Raw genomic sequence first — 20,649 nt, 5'->3', positions numbered from 1 at the left:
CCTAGATGCGTGCACAGATTTGGTTGGAAAGGGTGTCATGAAGCCATTGCATCCTCTCCTGAGACAAACTGGCATAGAACTGTCTAACATATCCTTGATATTCTGGATACTAGCACTGGAACAGAGTTAACATCCGTGCTGGTAACACATTTGTTCTATCGGGGACTGATCTAGTATCTTCTTGGCCACATAAGTACTTCTTCATTATACAGATGGTTTGTAGAGACACATGCCATGTGCGGATGAGCATTATCCTGTTGTAAAAATGGCACTGCAATATTGTTGTGAGAGAGATAACACATGAGGATGCAGGATGTCTGTATACCACTAGCAGCTGTGACCTGAAGTCATACACGATGGCTCCCTACAACATGGTACCAGGAGTGACATTACTGTGCCCCTCCAAACACTGGAAGAGTGGGACCTCTCTTCAGGTCGGTGCCACACTCACCGGCAATGGTCATTTGGGATAGTGCAAACCAATTATTCATTGTTGAACACAATGCGACGTGATTAATCAGTAGCCCCTGCTTCCCCACCACAGCACCACTCCAAGTACAGCGGTTTGTGCTGTGGTGTTAATGGCAGCCTATGCATAGGATGGTAATTCCCTGTCACGGCTTCTGCTAGTCTCCGAACAATGGTGTGGAATGATGGAATAATGCAGGGAGTCTCTATTATTTGTTCTCAGATGCCAAGTGCAGATTTGAACGAGTTGCGATGTGTTTGGTGCACAATATGGTGATCCTCCCATGTGGTGATCAGATATGTTTGACTGGAGTCTTGACAATGAGTATGCATGCCCTGACATTCCCATGCAGTCCGACATCAGACCAGTGTCACATTGGAAAGCCCCACAAATCTGGATATTGCACAATTTAACCAGCCAGTCAAATGGAGATCCAAAATGAGGCCCCTTTCAATCTCTGTCAGGTGCTGATAACTGTCTCTCACACAAGTGTGCTCCACAGGCTCATTGTCTAGTATTTTTCATTCACCTTATTTACCGTACCAGGCCTGATGATAACACTAAACATGAACGACATAATGCACTATGGGGGAGGGGGGAGGGGGGGGGGGATTGGCAGCAATCAACTTGGCACAAAGAATTGTGACTAATGATTGACATGCATGCCAAGGGTGTGTGTGTGTGTGTGTGTGTGTGTGTGTGTGTGTGTGTGTGTGTGTGTGTGTGTGTGTGTTTTTAAGAAGTTAAATTTACATCCAACCATATCTTAGTACATCAGACAAAATAAAACGTGTTACCAATACTTAAGAGAAAATAAAACACTTGTTAACTTTCTCTCCTGTAGAACTCTACCTACTTATTTTAGATAGATTGTCACTCACCGTAAAGATAACACATTGAGTTGTAGACAGGCACTACTAAAAGATTGTACCACATTAAGCTTTTGGCCAAAGCTTTCTTCAGAAAAGAAAAAAACAAATTCACACTATCACCCACGTATCATGCACACATGACGACCATCTCTGGCCGCTGCTGCCAGAATACAATACTCGCGTTGAACGAAAGCAACAATCCAGAGTGGGGGAAGGGGAAGGGATATCAGGGTACGGGTAGGGGGAAAGAAGGGCGCTGTCTGGTGGAGTGTGAAAGGATTAGACGGCAACAGGACAAGGCTAAAAGGTGCAGCATTGGGAAGCTGGGGGGAGGGAGGGGGGCAGCAGAAAAGGGAGAGGAGCAGAGAAAGGGAAAAGATTAGTGGGTGCATTGTTGGCCAGCAGCGCACAGTGAGGTGAGGGGACGTGAATTGGTAGAAAGTGATTGGACAGAAGGGACGGAAGCTGTTGGGTGGAGGGTGTGGGGACAGTAGGTTACTGGTTATTGAGGCAAGGACAATTAGGGGAGCGAAGGATGTGTCGTAAGGATAACTCCCATCTGCACAGTTCAGAAAAGCTAGTAGTGGAGGGGCACATCCAGATGTGAAGTAGCCATGGAAATCCAGCATGTTATGTTAAACTGAGCTTGATTTCAATGACTGCTTCACAACACAGGCCATTTGGATCCTTCCCTTCACCACGAGCTTTCCTGAACTGTGCAGATGGGAATTATCCTTATAACATATTCTGCACTTCTGAAATTATACTGGCCTCAATCTACGGTAGCATAGGGTCCCCACACCCTCTACTTAACAGTCCCCCCCCCCCCCCCCCTCCTCCTATCACCTCCTCACTACTCACGTCCCCACTCTCATTGTGTACTGTCCTCTGCTGTTGCACCTGCCCGTCTTTTCTCTTTGCTGCTCTTATCCTTTTCTACTCTACTCCCTCCTCCCCCTCCCTCCCCCACAGCCTCCCAACACTGCTCTTGGCAGCTTTGTTCTACTGCCATCTAATAACTGCATGCTCTCCAGGCAGCACTTTTGTCCCCTTACCCATATCTTGCTATCCCTTCTCCTTCTTCCCTGCCCCACTCCGGACAGCTGCTTTCATTCAACATAAGAGGTGCATCCTGGTCCCCGTGGCCGGATATAGCAGTCATGTTTGCCTGGTTTTTTGTGTGTGTGTGTGTGTGTGTGTGTGTGTGTGTGTGTGTGTGTGTGTGTGTGTGTGTGTGTGTGTGTTTTCTTTTATGAAGAAGGCTTTGGCCGAAAGCTCAATGTGTAACAGTCTATTAGTTGTGCCTGTCTGCAACTCGTGTCATCTTTACAGTGAGTAGTATATATCCTTCTCATAATGTTGTTGATATTCTGTCCTTTCCATTGTTTAATTATTTTAGATGTTAGGAAATTTGTGGTACTAATTTGTGCTTGAATGTCTAGCTGTTTAATAAATTAATGCATATGTCACTGTTCAGCAATGCTAAATGCAACACCTGTGTACATTATAGCAACTGGCATCACAAGAGATTGTATTTCAAACTCTTGTTAGTATTTCCAGCAAAGAAATAGTACCATTATTTTAGCCTAGGTTTGTGGTTACACCATTGAATGTTTCTGTAACTTGAATATGGGGAAGCAACTTTGAGCTCTTGTTTCTCACAAAGTACACAAACAAAAAAGAAATGCTCCTTTGATACTTACTTTGAACTAGTTGTAGGACACTATTCTATATAATGTCAGTATTTATTATTTACCTCTTTTTGACAGGGTGAAAGATTGAAAGAGGCTACAAAGATAAATTTGTCATTGTCTGCACTAGGCAATGTAATTTCTGCTTTAGTGGATGGAAAGAATTCTCATATACCATACAGAGATTCTAAGCTTACAAGGTTGTTACAAGGTAATGTCAAATTTCTCTTCAATTCAAGCATTTTACTCCATGACTTTGATAATACTTAAGTGTGGCAGTGTGCAAGAAAACCAGTGTTGCGTCCTGAATTATTGGGAATTTGTCTGTAACCATTTTATAGAATTTTTTATGTATTTGGGACAGAGTAACAAAGTGATTGACCATTAGCAGTTTGGAGAACAGCTACCACACCATAAACAAATCCAAGAATGATCATGTACATGCCTTCTACCCTGTTCACCATTGTCATATGTTGTTTACCACAGTTAGCTGGAGATGACAATTGTGGTTGGTAACATAACTGTTCTGGGAAATTTTGTTTATGTGTGTGGAGTTTTAACTTTGTGAAATAGAATCTCAGAAGCAAACAAAGTGTGCAGAGAAGTGATAAGATCCTGTCAAGCAATCTCACTACTATACATAAGCCCACACATCTATTACTGCTGCAGTGATAATAAGCAGGTGGGAAACAGTGAACCAAGGACACAACCAACTTGCATGCCCAGCTTTCAGTCTCTTTGTTGCTCTGGTCAAAGTATAGTTAAATTTTTTGAGATGTGTAGGAGTTACTGCAATCAAATAACATTGAAAAGAACCTTGACTGTACTTCATATAATAAAACAATTTATGTTACCACTGTTTTGATGAGAGATTGAAGATTCTCAGAAAGTGAAATATAACATTTTTGAATTAAAAAAAGTCTTGGTTGCAATTTATTCTTTTATTAAAAGTGGTTTACCTTCATGGGGCATCTTCAGATTATCTCTAGGGCTAACAAAATAATCAAAAGTTAGGGTACAGTCCTAGTACACACGATTCTAAACGTGAGTAAGAAATTGTTACTAACCTTAAAATTTTCCTTTTAGAACATTTTAAAAACCATAAAATGGATCTGTGCTAGATTGAAGCACATGTCAAACCTAATAAACCCGCAAAGAAATCCTAGTCAAAAACAACTAATACATAATGTAATGATGATCAAATTGGATGAAACATTCCTTAATCAAGTCGCACCTGCAGGTCAGAATGGTGCAGTGGTAGGACCAAACTAACAAGGAAGTATACACATAGAATACACAGGAACGCTACTGCAACTTAGTGGCAATAGCGTCAAGTGGGCATACAGACGAGAAATGGTGTGAGGCTTGCATACAATGACGGCAGAGAACAAACATAGGTATACTCAGGGCAGCTAATGACAGTCAGTGTATTTAATGGATACAAAAAATCTAAAAGTTGTTTGATGACTATAATGAAATTTTTAGGATACAATTAATCAAAACAAAATTGCACATAAAGGGAAACTTGTAAGTTACTCCAAATAAATAAAATAGTGACACCAGCCATAACTAAATAAAATGGTAATAAGATAACCATCAAAGATGGGCTTCTTCCCAATAACTGGGGATAAAACAAGTTCTTAAATCAAGAACTCCCCACTCAATTTGAAAATATACCATCTAAGAATTGATTAATTGTAACCTTTTAATTTCATTACAGTGATTCAACCATTTTTAGATGTTTTTCGTGAGCATTAAATATGCTGACTGTCATATAACTGCTTTGAGCACCACCTGTATGTGTACACTGCAGTCACGGTATGCAAGCCTCGGTCCACTGCTTGCCTGTGTGCCCACTTGACACTCCTGCCAGGAAGTCGCAATGGCACCTCTGTGTATTCTGTTTAAATGTGTGTTCTCCTTCATGAGTGTAATCCTACCATTGCACCATTCTGGCCTGCCAGTACCATTTTTTTAAGATATGTTTTGTTCAGTTTGAGTATTTATTTAACATTCTGTCCCACTGTTAAACAATATCACATTAGTTGGTTTTGTCTAGGCCTCTGCCAGTTTATCTGGCTTGAAACTTGCTTCAGTCTAACACAATTTTTTATGCTGTGAAAGGAAAATTCACATTTAGAATCGTGCAAGCTAGGACCATATTCTAATTTTTTCTTATTTTATTATCCTTCTAGATAATCTTCAGCTAACCCATGAAGGCGAAACACCTGGTTAATAAAAGTATAAATTGCAACCAAGACTCTTTATTTCAAGCATTCTACATAAGATTGCTGCAGCAGATGGCCTAATGGAAGGGAAGATATTTTATGAAATATAAAATTCTTAACGCCTAGTGCGAAACAAAACTTGTCTGAAGTAGCTAACAACATTAAATTATGTGATATTCTTATAATTTTTGCGGCTACAGTATTGCATAATCTGTATTAGTACCAATGCAAACAGTGGGAAGAACAATCTACTTTAAAGGCAAGCCATAAAGTGAAAGGTTGTGTGTTACATGAGATAGTATGTGTGGAGCATCGGTACACTGTGATTAAGTTGTCTGTTCTGTAATTAGGCTCTTTCTTCAATAGCACTGCTGCCCCACGTGAATATAGAAATACTGATATCTTTGACATAGCAAGCAAGCTCCTTATGCTGCATAGATCTGTTGCAAACTTAAACCATTTGCATTTGCAGGATGGCCACATCTTGTCTCAGCAGAAGGGTTGAAGGGGGGGGGGGGGGGTTCATTTATAGCTTCCCATAAGTTATATGTATCCTGGAGTGACAGTAAGTTTTGAGCCCCTCTGGAAGTTCTCAACTTCTTTGGCCTCCATATTTGCTTCAGTGATTACCATAGGCAATGTTATGGATATTAGTGAGCAGATAACTTGGCTTAAAGTTTGGAATGCCTGAGCATAGCTTGAGCCACAACTTTGCGTTAAAAAAGACCATGCTCGAGTATAGGTGTGACTGATTTTCTTGACTTGCGAGCCACCTATCCTTTGGAAACTTGGCTCATTTCATATGAACACAATGTGCAGATGTCTCTTGCCCTGCCCCATGAATTGTGCTGCCTTCTGTTGTCTATTTCTAGAATTATTTTGAAAGAAACATTAGCAAGCATAACAGCTGCTTTCAGGAATGGCCGAGTCTATATGATTGTGTTAGCATAATTTCATGTGTGTACTTGTTCAGTTTCTCAGTTTGCTGGAATTCTGTTACAAATAAGTCATCTTTGTTGTGTGAGCAAGAAATTCTGGAAGCTCAAGATGAAGAAATTTCTCGGTAACTCACCTCACACGTTTTTCTTAGGAGGATGATTATACTTTCTGTCATCATTAATTTAAAATTTATAATCTGTCAAAGAACCAAACTAAATATGAAAAATAAATGTTGAAGCTTGGCCCTTTTTAGTATGTGTTACTCTTGAAGACATATCAATTACATATGTGCCCATAACACTTTAAATAACAGCATAAATGGCCAGTTTCCTGGGCCCAGTATTTGTCTAAGTGGCCAATCTCCAAAGTGTTAACCATCCTCCCTGTTATCCATTAATCTGTTTGGTAAGGGCACCAGGTGATGGAAAATATTTAAGAACACGAGACTTGTAACTAACATCCTTTGTGAATAAATTAACTTTCCTTTTGATTGGTCCAATGAATCTTGTCTGGCATCTTCTTCCTCCATGATATAGATAGATCTGGTTGTTCCACTTCAGATACCTCCAAATAGACATCCTAAGTGTTTCCAGCTTGGAAGTAATACCATTGGTCACGCAGTGATGTTATAATCAAATAACAACATATTTTTCCATATATTCATGTGAATTACATAACATTTGGTAATGTTAAGAGTCAGTTGCTAGTTTTTATGCTAAGTATTAATCTTATGCAGATCTTTCTGCATTTCATGAGAATTTTTTATTTATGTGAGCTACCAGTACTGCCTATTTCTCTAGTATTAGTTTGTTTATCGGGTCCATGCATGTAATAGTGTAGAGATGTAAAAGATAAAGGACAATTAGTATATCTATAGTCAGAATGAGACATAAATTTATAAATAAATTATACTCATAGTTGAATATTATGTACGTAGCGGCCTTACTCAGCTCAAGAAAAGTCCAAATGAAAATTTCTTTTGATTAAATAATGTGATCAGTGAACCTGAAGTGTGCACCATTAACAGTCATTTACAAAATCCAAATTGTTTGATCAGTGGTTCCATTTGACTGAGAGAAACTGTTATTCAGTTATGAAAGACTTATCTATTTACTGTCAGTACTGAGGAATTAGTTGCCATTTTAGGGCTTGTGGGCTCAGGAGTTATATTGTATAGTCAACATTGTTTGTATCAGTACTGCATGTGGACAAATAGGTGCTGGCTGTAACTGCAACTGCTTGCTTAGGCTGCTGTCATGATAATTAAAATTCATTTGGGTGTTGTACCACGTCATAGTATAACACACTTTGATTATAAACTTAAAACTAATGTTTCGATTGTATTACAACAGCCTTCCTCGGGGCAAGACTTGCCCTGAGGAAAGCCACTGTAATATGGTCAAAACATCAGTTTTAAGTTTATAGTCAATGTATTTTATACTATGGTGTGGTACAACAGCAAGAAGTATTTTAATCATCATTCTTGCTGTATAGTTTATTTGGGATATCACAGGGCATTTTTGATCATTAATACTCTTGGCTTTCCTGTAGTGTTAAAAAAAATCTGTGCCCTCTGAAGCTCAGCTTAGTGTTGCTCACATAAAAATAAAGAATTTTTTTGTTAGAATAATTAGCCGGCTGATGTGGCTGAGTGGTTCTAGGCACTTCAGTCTGGAACCGCGCAACCACTACGGTCGCAAGTTCGAATCCTGCCTCGGTCATGAATGTATGTGATGTCTTTAGGTTAGTTAGGTTTAAGTAGTTCTAAGTTCTAGGGGACTGATGACCTCGGATGTTAAGTCCCATAGTGTTCAAAGCCATTTTGTTAGAATAATTGCCAGAGGACATATTGTTTTAAAGAGAAAGTATATTGTGTAACTAGAAGATTCTGAATTGATGATAAACTGGCTTGGTAAGTAAGTTGTAAGCTCAGAGGAAGGCAGCAGCATACCACCTCCACTACGGTGTTCAAACCAACATTTAGACTGATGATAGATTTATTTACTTAAATAGAAGTAAGAAGAGAGGAGCAGTATGAATTGAGAAGAGCAATAATAATTGAGGATATACTAAGGCTAGACAAGTGATCAGACAAACACGTATTATTGACTTAGTAGAAGTTGAAAATACCACTTTAGTTGTAAGAATTTTTTTCCAGTGCTTAAATGACGGCCGGTTTTGAGCTTGCGTTCCCATCATCATGTATGATACTGAAAATAAACAAGAGATCGATGCTAATAATAATTTTTACAAGCAGTAGCATACATGACAAACAAAAAATATAAATTTTAAAAACAGCTGTTGGCAAGGTGCACACCTAGCATGCGCACATATTTTCAAAAATGTTATATGGTACTTCTTTTTTGTTTTCTCATGTTCAATACTGCATATAAAAGTTATTGTTAGCTGTGGTGTCTTATTTATTTTCAGTATCACACTTGATGAGGGGCACATAATAGCCCAAAACTTATTGTGGTTTAAGCATTCAAAAATTAAATTAAATTAAAAAAGCGTAATTTTCAGTCTCTACTATAATGGTCATTTGCAGATGTTCCTCCAGCAGGATTGTTTGTATTATTGAATTAGTTTATATCTTTAGAATTCAGAAGTGCTGATGTTACTAGGGGGGCTTCAGTGCTAAACTCCACATTTTCAAATATAAGCAGAAAAGCTTTCTTGTGGCAGGCTCTTGTTATTTTGCACTGTAGTTTGTTCCTTAGTTTAGGGTCTTACACTGCATTTTATTTGTCAGTATTTTTTAAGCTTTTATAGTCATATATCCGGTTTTCAAATTTTCTTGTCAGCCTATGTGAATTATTTAGTGTCATTCACTTAGCAAGTAGCTTTGGCTCACATGATCCCACAAAACACAGTGAATTAATTTAAGTTAAACAGAAAGGCCCTAAAACTGGAATAAACATTGAGATGCCACAACACACTTGGCAACATTGTATCAGATTTTACTGGTGGAGACATTTTGTCTGTGGCTGCTCATACTTTCTGATAGTTGGGCAACAGTTATGCTTGTAATAAATTTTGGACAAATTTTGCTGATACATCACATATGTACTGTCAAAGCCAGCTCTCCTCTTATTTTCCATCACCCGTTGTTTGGACTGGAGTGTGGTACTGTTGGGGTACATAGGGTAGATGTAGCAACAAGGACACTCACATATATATGAACCATGTGGTATGAAGACTGAATTTTCGTTGTGCCGTAAAAGTAGTTTGACATTAGTTAAATGGCAGAAGGTATTTCTGTAAGTAGGATAAGCATTTGGGTTAGTGCTAGTTTTGTTTCAGGCATGAACTTAATGAAATCTTTCTCTTGGAATACCAACTGATTTGTAGAAACATCTAAAGGTCTGTTGTTTAGTAAGGGCAATGCTTTCAGCACATTAAGTTGAGATGTAATTTGTTTAACGTGGACTGAAATACAAATTTACTAACACTCGGAGGGGAAATCCATCATGGATGCAAGTGTTGCATGAGTAATTACGAGTTGAGCATTTTTGTGTTGCAACAAAATGTGTAAAAATGTTTATGCTGTTTATATCATATTGAAAGTCATAAATAAGAGTTGCCCCTAAATTTGAAGAGCTTCAAAATCACACCTAACTTTTCTCAAAAATGCGACTCAGTCATTCAATCATCTGGACACACTATTTCAGTGGTCCATCTGGCCACCATCTTTAGGTGGGAACACAGTTTGCTAATCTTGTCAGAACTGATTCCTACCATGAATGGTGTGGCCACTTTGAGCCACAGAGAACCAAAAAGTGCCTGCACAAGAAATCACCACTGCTGCTTCATAATGTAAAGTGAAGGTACAGTGCTTGGGTGGTGGAAGCAGACAAAAATGATGAATCACTGCAGAATATGTACCTCTGCCAGCAAAGTCAAAGACAGTTGTTTTTTAATATCAAATAAAACAGGATTCCACACTTTACTTACAAGATAGACTCTGTGTCTATATTATCCACAAGTCTTAATTTCAAACAGTTTCTTTAAGACACAATCCTAGTAGCAAGATGCACAAGTAACTATCTGCTTTTCATCATACATCGTTCAGTGTCCCTCGGTTAGATGGTGCTCTTGCCACCACAGATTCCTCAGGTTGTAGTAATTGTGTGGGGCTATGGTGCTCAACACATCTACCGTGAACACTGTGAATTGCTTGGCCAATATGTTTCCCTGCAATGGCAAAAGAGTCTGTAAACACAAGACTTCATCTGTCTTAGGCCATATTTAATGTTGTGGACTGGCAAGACAGCCAATCCACTAGGAGGAAGCCAAAAGGCACGCGTTTAAGCTCACGCAGGCTGGCGTGAGGTCTGGAACAGGTCAGGGATATGAGACTAGCAAAAATAATACGTAGCTGCTGGAATACTTAACTTCAATCCATAATTGGTGAACATCGCTCTTGACGGTACATGTTTTACAGCATCAATAGTAACTGGTAATGGCGCCTTGCTAGGTCGTAGCAAATGACGTAGCTGAAGGCTATGCTAACTATCGTCTCGGCAAATGAGAGCGTAATTTGTCAGTGAACCATCGCTAGCAAAGTCGGCTGTACAACTGGGGCGAGTGCTAGGAAGTCTCTCTAGACCTGCCGTGTGGCGGCGCTCGGTCTGCAATCACTGATAGTGGTGACACGCGGGTCCAACGTATACTAACGGACCGCGGCCGATTTAAAGGCTACCACCTAGCAAGTGTGGTGTCTGGCGGTGACACCACATTTAACTGAGCAAAGGAGTGCTTTAGTCTTAACTGTCAGATAAAACAAACTTCTTATCTTATCTTTTTAAAATCCTTCCAGTCTTTGAAGATATACTACAAGCAACAGATCTATGTACATCCTTCACCGGTTCAGGCAAAGGTCCAAAGCACAACAGATCTGTGTGGCAGTATAACCATTCTCCTTAAGCACAAGCTTAAGGTGTTACTGTTCTTGTGCAACTGAGATGGTGTAAGCCCTCCTTGCCAACATCGTGACACCTGTGCACTGATATGATGGATGATGACACGACATGTAGCTATCAATTTTTGTGTGTTGGTTTTCTACAAACACCATGTTCCAGGGTCTCATACTCCCTCTTGTAGACCAATACATCCACAAAATGAAGCTTTCCATACCTTTTATTACCCATTGTGAACTTGGTGCTTGGTTTGACTAATAAGCTGGACGAGATAACATAATTACAAAGTTTCTTATGGTTTTGCTGATAGCTCATGCCATCTTTTGATCACTATCTGTGCATTCATTTGGTTGTCCTGTGTTTAATTACTAGTAAAAGCATATGTAAATACCAAATCTGCAGGTGCTTTGTAGTGATGCACAAAACACTGACAGGTTCCAGCAGGGTTTTCCTGTCATTATCAGTCTCTCGACAATGATATTCAAAATGACCAAATTGTCTCCATTTATCCTGTAAATTGTGTGCCACAGTCTACAATAACAATCCATAATACCTCCTAATGTCCCACTGGAACCAGCAAGTATTACATAAATAATCAAATTATCTGTCGTATAAAGCAAGTCAAAATCTACAAATGACCAATCTAGACTATGTGATTCTTCTCGTGCTGTTTTCACAGGATTGTGACTGCACTATTCTATAAAGACATCTTTCAGTTACCAGGTCTACTTAAAAAAAATTTGGACACTAAAGCTTGTTTACAAGTTCTAATTAGCATTTGTTAATGTTTCTCTTAACAAAAGTATTGTTTGAAACAGTACTGCACTATATTAGTGTACACATTCTTACTAGACACTGTGGTAAGATCTTTATTTAATCATGAAATAGCTCCATTGATTTTTGTCAAAATTGTGTTGCATCGTGCCAAAAAATACAGTAGTCAATTCTACTCCTTGTAATGTTTTGGTAGTAAATGTCCTCTTTATTCTGGATGTAAATGCATGTGTACTGCATAGAATTCAGGACTGTTGTTATTTTTCAACATAGTATCCATGCTAATTGAAAATGTAACTCCACTATAATTATAAAGTCCATTTCCTTTCTCTGATGTTCAAAGAACCATTAATATTTTAAAATTCAAAAGCAAATTGTAATTTACAACAATATATGTTTGTCACATTTCACTACTTTTGCTGTGTTCTTCAGCTCTTTGACAAATTTCTAATTATCACTGTTTGTTGGATACGTATTGGTTTCATGTACACTCCACAATTGTTGTTCATATATTTCCTGTTCAGTTCACACCACACCTTAGTATGCTGGTACATGGGGTTTTTATTTTTATTTATTTATTGTTACAAATAATAGAATGATTTACAATTATAAAGTTAAAAAGTAATATAAAAGTAACAGAATAGCTAGTGTAATATTTATCTTTATGTGTGTTCCAAATTCTATTGAATACTGATTGGATGAATGGCCCCTAAGCTAAAACAACTGTTAGTGGGCAACCTCTGGAGATCCATTTGCAACTCAGTTGTATAAGAACTACGCTGCCAGAGGGTGTGGGTGGACTGTATAGACCCATAGCTGTTCACAGAAACAGCATGAAGCCTCCCAAAGACACACAGAAATCTCTCAATATTATGAGTGAGCCATTAAGAGATCACAGATACCCACACAACTAAATTGACTCAACACAAAAATCTCCCTGTAAATCCTGAAGGAAAATTGAATCTTGATTATTGTAACAGGCCACGACACAGTCAGATAGTCTTTGTTGTAACAGAGAGAGGAGAGGGGCCTTTGGAGAAAGTAGCCCCCTTCATCAAGAAAACACTGGGATGTATAAGTGGAACTGTAATGAAATCAACCAACTGACTTTGCAGTGATATGCTTTTGATTGAAACTGTTAAGTTTCGCCCAGTGAACAGACTTTTTTGCATGCTTACAATTTTGGTCAAAATGCTCCGTCAGTAGAAAAACGCAGTACTTTAAATTTCAGAAAGGATGTAATAAGTTGTAGAGACATTGTGGATATGTGTAATGCTGAACTTCAAGAAGAGGGTGATTCCATCTCAAGTCATACGAGTCTTGTCAACTCGTGGTCATGAATTTCTGTGGAAAAAATAGGTGTTAGACCTCTATATCACAAGTGTTGAGAAATAAAGAATTTTTGTTTTATCTTGATTTTTGTAAATGCTACTGCCCTTTGAAAAATGTATATTTTGTAAATAACTCTGAAACAGCAGAGAACAAAAAAATATAACTAATAAACCTAATGGATTGGAGACTTGGCATATATTTTGCGTTAAAGCTCCCTCTTAGTGTATCGAAATTTGACACCTGCACACTTATGGACTTCCTTTAACTTACAAATTTAAGACAAAAATAAGAAATTTAAGTTCATTTTTCCAGTTTTCTTTAAAAGTTACAGAACACTGTGTTCCCTGTCATGTTAACAGATACTACTGATGTAATTATAAATAGTATCTTCTCTGCTCCAGCTATCTGTATTATGTAAATATTTATTATAAAAAATGCATTTTTATGAGCTTTTACAAATTATTTACTGGAAAACTCCATCTGAAAACTTTTGAAAATTACACAAAATATTGTTTGGTTAATATGTTAGTAGCCAGTGCAAACACAGTGGGCAATATTTTACTGTGTACAGTGTTAAAAATTTTTCAACATTTTGGATATTTCACATCACTGAATTTCTAGTGTAAAATATCCATGTTGGCAACACTATTTCTAGTGCTCTTCTGTTTATAACAAACGAGTGAGAACTTGCACATAAACTCTTCTCCTTTGAGTTTTGTGTATGGTTTGAACTTTTTGTTACAACAATGTCAGGCGAGGAAATACAATAGTAAAAGAGTGAGGTGTGTGGACTATGAAAAAAGACACAAGAAGGTGATGTTTAAGATAAGTGTAATACACTTAAGAGTTGTTGGAACACCGTCAGAGGTACTGCAGAATTATCTTGATCCTCAAGTAACGGTATTAGCATCACATCCATTGTGCAGGAATTGCTACACTCACTACTAGAGAAATTTATTGACAACCCACCTGAACGATCACCATCACCCAAATGTGAAACTGAAGAAGGTAGTGCATATGTTAATATTCCTGGGTGTGAAGTTGTTGCATTGAATGTTAGCATTTCTGCTGTAGTCCCTTCTATATCACCCCTTAAACATCCAGGAAAGGTAAGAAGCCCAAGAAGAAAACAATATGTAAAAAGAAAAGTGGAAGAAACTGAAAAAAGTTTTACACAAGCAACATCTTCAAAACTTTGTGAAGTATATAATGTAGATGCACTTGGTGCAGAACCTGAAGATAGTGATATGTACATGAAATGTGATGTGTGGTTTCAAAACCTGAATACTGCTAACTCAGTAGCCACCTACACTGACAAGGTACAGTTACTGACACTGATACCAGATAGCTGCTCTAAGCAGCAGATACAGAAATACATAGCCACTTCCTCACATTATTTGATTTCAAAAGCTCATAAAATAAAGAACGAGAAACGTATTTGGGCATGCCCAGGTTCTCACTGTGGGCATCCGTTGCAAGATGATATGCTTACTGTTGCTCTGCAATATTACTTAAGTGATGACAAAGTTTGCAGTAGGCAAAGTCCTAACCAGGCTGATGTTATCTCTGTTAGTGAGAATGATGAAAAAGTTAAAAAGATAAATGACAAGATCAATAAGAGAAGCATATCTTCTAATTGAAATGGAGAACCTGAATTTAAAAATTACTCTCCCAAAATTCTACTCCTTACGGACAAAATGGGTCAAATTACAATCTGTGAAGGAAGTATGCACATGTATTTTCTGCACTAATTTGAAACTTGTTTGTTTCGCCATAAGCAGTGTCGCAGGAAAGAAGTGCACAGAGATAGACCTGATGCGTTTGTGTATATGTCAAGAGCTGTAAGAGAAATGTTGGTTGCAGAAGTGTGCAACATGTCGTGGTGCTGAAGTGATGACTATTGAAGCATTACACCATAAGGATACTGACAATGACATAACCTATGCATTGTGGGAGGGAGGAGAGTTGGTGAAGAAGATGATAGAGCCAGAGAAGTTTGTTACAGAGGTTAGGCATTGGGTCATGAAAGGAATAGCACACCATCATGTCCGGAGGATTCAGAGGCAAGCCATAGCAGAAGTGAAATCAGCCACATCTCAGAAGATTGACATCTACATCTACATACATACTCCGCAATCCACCATACGGTGTGTGGCGGAGGGTACCTCGTACCACAACTAGCATCTTCTCTCCCTGTTCCACTCCCAAACAGAACGAGGGAAAAATGATTGCCTATATGCTTCTGTATGAGCCCTAATCTCTCTTATCTTATCTTTGTGGTCTTTCCGCGAAATATAAGGTGACGGCAGTAAAATTGTACTGCAGTCAGCCTCAAATGGTGGTTCTCCAAATTTCCTCAGTAGCGATTCATGAAAAGAATGCCTCCTTTCCTCTAGAGACTCCCACCCGAGTTCCTGAAGCATTTTCGTAACACTCGCGTGATGATCAAACCCTCCAGAACAAATCTCATTAGTTCTTCATTTCGACTTTGCTGAGAACTGGTCTGTTGCTTTGCAGAATGAAATTCAAAGTTACCACTGGCATACATCACAGGCATCAATATTCACATGTGTTGTTTACTTCCTAAGAACATCACAGTGTTTTGCTATTTTCAGTGATCTCGTTCATAACAGTGCACATGCATGTCACGCTGCCAGTTTGTTGGTTGATGACAAAGCATCAAGAAGCCATGCATTTCCTAAATGTGTATGTAATTTATGGTGCAGCATTTCATTTTAAAAACAGTTTTCAGCTTTATGAGCGTGGTCAACACTGTAGTACAGGAATTAAGACAAAAAATGAATATTTTCAACAACAGGTCATGGAGAAAGTGCATATGATGGGAGAGGAGATCTCTGTAAACATCTTGCAACAAGATTTAATCTCCAGCATATAGCTGTTGATGCCATAAGAGATGCTACTGGATTTGTACACATCATATTAACATTAGTAACAAACATGAAACTTTTAATTTTAAATGAAAGTATGTTAAGGGAATCACGTTTAAAACGGAGAGAAGAGTGTTCTGATACAACACCTGTGGTAGAAATTCAATCAAGTCACTAATAGGTTGCATCCTAGAGTGGCACATACATTGCAAGAACAGTTCTCCATGAAATGCAGCCTGTTACTGTATGTGAAATGCAGAGACCACTGTATATATTAGGAGACTTTGTAGTGAGCTACTTCATTTCTTGTGTGTATGGCAATCAGTGGTGGGTGGAGCAGTTAATAGGTCTTCTCATGAGCTGCAGATATAACAGTCTCCTTTATTATGACACATCATGGTCTTGCTAATGATATCAAATGGCCATCATCCAAAGATCAATGTGCAGTCCCAAGTACTGCTCTTGTTGGATCATCCTTGTCCGTGTGCAAATTCAGCTCAGTTACTCAAGTTCAATGAGAAGCAGATGAAAAAACCAATGAAATATTTTCAATAGTGCAGTGTTGATTGTTACATTGTAGGCAATTTTAATTCATGGAAAGTCATGACGAAGTAAAATCATGACAGAAGATGATGATAATTTTGTGAATAATATCATAAAAAGAAAAATGGGTACAAACATTCTATATATATCATTTTTGTTACAAATGCTTTCGAACAAAATTATGACTTGTTTACCCCTCACTCATAATGTTGTGAAGTAATTAGTTTGATTGAGAGATACCAGTTTTGCACAACATTTACTTAAAATCAATGCTTAATTTAAATATTCAAGTGTCCATGATTTTTTCACCTAGAGAGTAGAGCTACATCTACGTAAAAAAAAAAATCTCACCTTTTGTACAAACAAGTATTGCCCACTCTGATTGTACATTCCCTAAGTACAAACACCAACTAACATCCCATGAAATTTTTAGAAGATTTAGAATGCGGGTTTTGTAGAAAATACTTTCTAAATAACCAAAAGATTTCAGATTCTCTCATCTTTATGTACGAATATTTTGACAGTTTACGAATTTCATGTATGGATGTCATAGCTGACAGTTAGCAAACAGATCTCAATCACTTTTGGTCTCCTTATTATAATTTTTCCATTTTCGCTTTCGTTATGACATTTTCACAAATACTCTCAGTTGGAGAGGTCTGTAGTGTTTTAACAAATTATCAGAAAATCAAAAATATTGTAGTTTTGGATAGGTATCATGTGGAACTTCAACATATGTTTTTTTCAGCAAACTTTGAAATAGTGATGACACATTCACTCTTGACCTGTATGATTTGAAATTAAATCGCCCAAGAGTGGAAAATGGAAGGCATAACAGAAGTTCGAAACATAATGAGGAGAGTGAATGGTGACCTGCTGAAGAGTGCCACTTTCTTTCTAATTTTCAACTCGCCTTTACTTTCAGAACACATCAAGGCTGCATTTATTTGACTGGCAGTAAGACCTTATGTACCCAATCCAATCTGGTGCTCTAAATATCAAAGATTGCTCACACCACAGTAAGTTACAATGGAAAGGCTATGTGTGTGGCAAATATAAGAAAGATGCCTATGAAGCAGTCATGGTATTCGGTGCTAGACTTCTGTGTAAACATCTTGGGTAATCAACCAGGAATTTCCTGGTGTTTTTAGATGAAAATAAAATTCAGGGAAGGAAAGTGACAGAGAGAATTTTCTATACAGAAGCAAAAGAAGAATGTAAGGCCCTGCAACCTCATGTTTTCTCAACTGTCTTTGCTGCCACTCAGAAAAGCTGTAGTAAAAGTTAATGCTGTCATGAAAACACAGCCAACAGATTTTGGCACAAACTCCTATACATTAAACGTACATCCAATAATACCCATGCTACTAAGCATGCAGCTACTTCTAAATCAGTTCCAACAGAGACCCCTGCCAAACTGCGGTAACAACACTCAGCTACAAAGACAGATGCACAAAGCATCATGATGACACAAGATGAAATCCATGCCCAAAAACTGTTGTAATTCAAAGAAACACAGCATGAAACCATCAGATAGGCGGAGGTTAGTGGTAACCAATGAAGATTACTCTGAAATGAAACTAGATATATATGCTGCCAAAGTGGGAGGTAATTGTACTTCTCCATCCACTGTACAACACATTTGAACAAGACATGGTAGAAGAAAACCACTCGTGATTAATGGCTCCTATACTGCAATGGAATATAATAATGATGTATGAAAAGTTCTGTTGAGAATTTTGAATTATATTGGAATAAATGAGACAACTCACCTAAAGGCAGAAGCACTGTGTTGTTGATAGGTACACAAACAAGAGGTACAGTTACCTTAGATGTCAACTTGAATGAATGGCCACTGCCAAACTGTTGCAAAAAATGAGGTGGACCACCCAGTGGCATGACATGCAACAGAGCACAACATGCAAGATTCCAATGACCACTTCACAACTACTGACATCTGGATCACCACCGCCGCTGCCACCACCACCACCACCACCTACAGCACATCTTTCACTCCCGTAACCTCTTAGAGGAGAAGGGAAAATGCCAGGCTAAAGAAACTAAGCCGTTTATCATCTGCTCTAGGTGGCATCTCAGAACAAAACAGATGTTTCTCGATCGTGGCTCCAAGAGCCCTCAATCTCAAAAGTCTGGTGACCCTGCAATGTGATTTGATTGGCAAGGTGGTTTTGCTGATGATTTAGTCCAGCATGAACCAATTTTTGTTGAATCTGCTGAAGGGCAACATACGAAAAGGCGGCATCTTTGTAAAATTTAAGTTATAAAAATTACTTGCGTTCAGGAGCTGGGAGCACCTCATACGCCTCCTCCCCACTCTCTGAAAGACTGCAACACAGGTGAATTCAACAGTCTCAATGGATGTCAGCTGTGGGATTGACAATATATGATTTTCATTTAACAATTCAAATCTTGGAATGTGAGTGTAATTGTTATATCACTGTGCGGTGACTACAGTTCTCAGCACAGGACTGAGATGGTGGTTGCATTACAAAGTTAGACAAACCTGGTTTCAGAGACAGCTTTAAGGAATACAAGCATCTGAAACAGTCATACAAGGATTAGGTCATAATGTAAAATTTATTGCTACATGTTGGTTCTTAAGATGGCTAAAGGAACTGAATGATTGACTTCCAGCATTATTAAAGGATGTTACAGACCAAGTGCAATTTGTAAGAGAATAGGGATTTTGTGACATTGGAAGGCCTTCTCGTCAGACTGCAGGCGGTTTTTTAAGACAGCATCGGCACGCAGTATCCAATGTCCTTAACAGTGACCTGGTAACCATCTCGGTGACACCAATTGGTTTACATGATGATAAGGCAGTCTGAAGTCATGGAACAGAATTTTGGAACACAATAGTTTGTTTTAAATGTAATCGGGAAGCATTACAAGTAAACTGTATTTAGAGTTTGGTAGCACCATTGATTACATTCTCTAAGTGATGTTTTAACTATTTAATTGATCAAAGAGAAGTTGCAAAACTGAAAATATAGCAGTGTGCAGAAGGTACGAAGTCTGTTAATTGATTAAATCTTTTTGAGCATTGACCAGAATGATGTATGAAATTAGATTTAAGTAACAAAAGTCTAAAATGACAATTGCAAAATGTGACACTTCTCATTGCTTTAATGCATCTTATAAAAAAATAATAAATCATTTACAATAAACACCTGATGGGTGATTTCATTGACTCAGTTCGACGATCACAACAATAATTTAATTAATTTCAGTTAAACTGAATAGAAAGACTGTAAAAATAGCTCATGGCAAAACATCAAATGAACAAATGAGGCCAATCATAAATGGCTATTAATTGAAACAGTGGCAAAAGCAAGCAATTCATATGACAAATACAGAATAGTAATAGTTTTAACTGAAGGAAAAAAATCGTAGGTGATATTACAAAGCCGGCTGCTGTGGTCGAGCGGTTCTAGGCGCTTTAGTCCAGAACCACGTGACTGCTATGGTCACAGGTTTGAATCCTGCCTCGGGCATGGATGTGTGTGATGTCCTTAGGTTAGTTAGGTTTAAGTAGTTCTAAGTCCAGGGGACTGATGACCTCAGATGTTAAGTCCCATAGTGCTTAGAGCCATTTGAACCATTCGAGATTACAAAATTAGAGTTCATGACAGTGCAAAAATAAGTCATCTTTAACTTTTACATTTCACGTCATTACAGTCGACAAGAATTTGGCCAAGGCACACGATCAGCTGGAGTGGCTGTACACATTCTACTACTGTGTGAGACAGCAATATACTTTCGTGCTCAGTGTTAGAATAGCAAGCAGGACAGAAGTTACTGTTGGAACGGTTATGTTAAGTAGAATATGCTAGAATACTGTAATGTGGGTGGTAACTTGATATACTGAGATTTGTTGATGTGCCTGTGTCATCAACTAGTCCAAGGACTTAAACAATTCAGTGTTGTTAATATCCAGAAGAAATGATAAAGCAGATTGTGTACTGAGAGAGAA

General features: G+C 38.2%; 1 protein-coding gene across 1 annotated transcript in view; it reads left to right on the top strand.

The window, feature by feature from the left end:
• LOC124721424 (kinesin-like protein KIF3B) overlaps window positions 1-20,649 on the top strand; it is a 153,247-nt gene that overhangs the window by 62,503 nt on the left and 70,095 nt on the right. The window contains exon 9 of the mRNA XM_047246399.1: window positions 3,111-3,243. Within this exon, the coding sequence (XP_047102355.1) occupies window positions 3,111-3,243 (133 nt within the window). The remainder of the gene's footprint in view (window positions 1-3,110; window positions 3,244-20,649) is intronic.

Source organism: Schistocerca piceifrons, chromosome X (genome assembly GCF_021461385.2).
Source record: "Schistocerca piceifrons isolate TAMUIC-IGC-003096 chromosome X, iqSchPice1.1, whole genome shotgun sequence".
NCBI classification, from domain to species: Eukaryota; Metazoa; Arthropoda; class Insecta; order Orthoptera; family Acrididae; genus Schistocerca; species Schistocerca piceifrons.
Note: the sequence above shows the minus strand (reverse complement) of the source record. Positions and strands in the feature narration are given on the sequence as shown.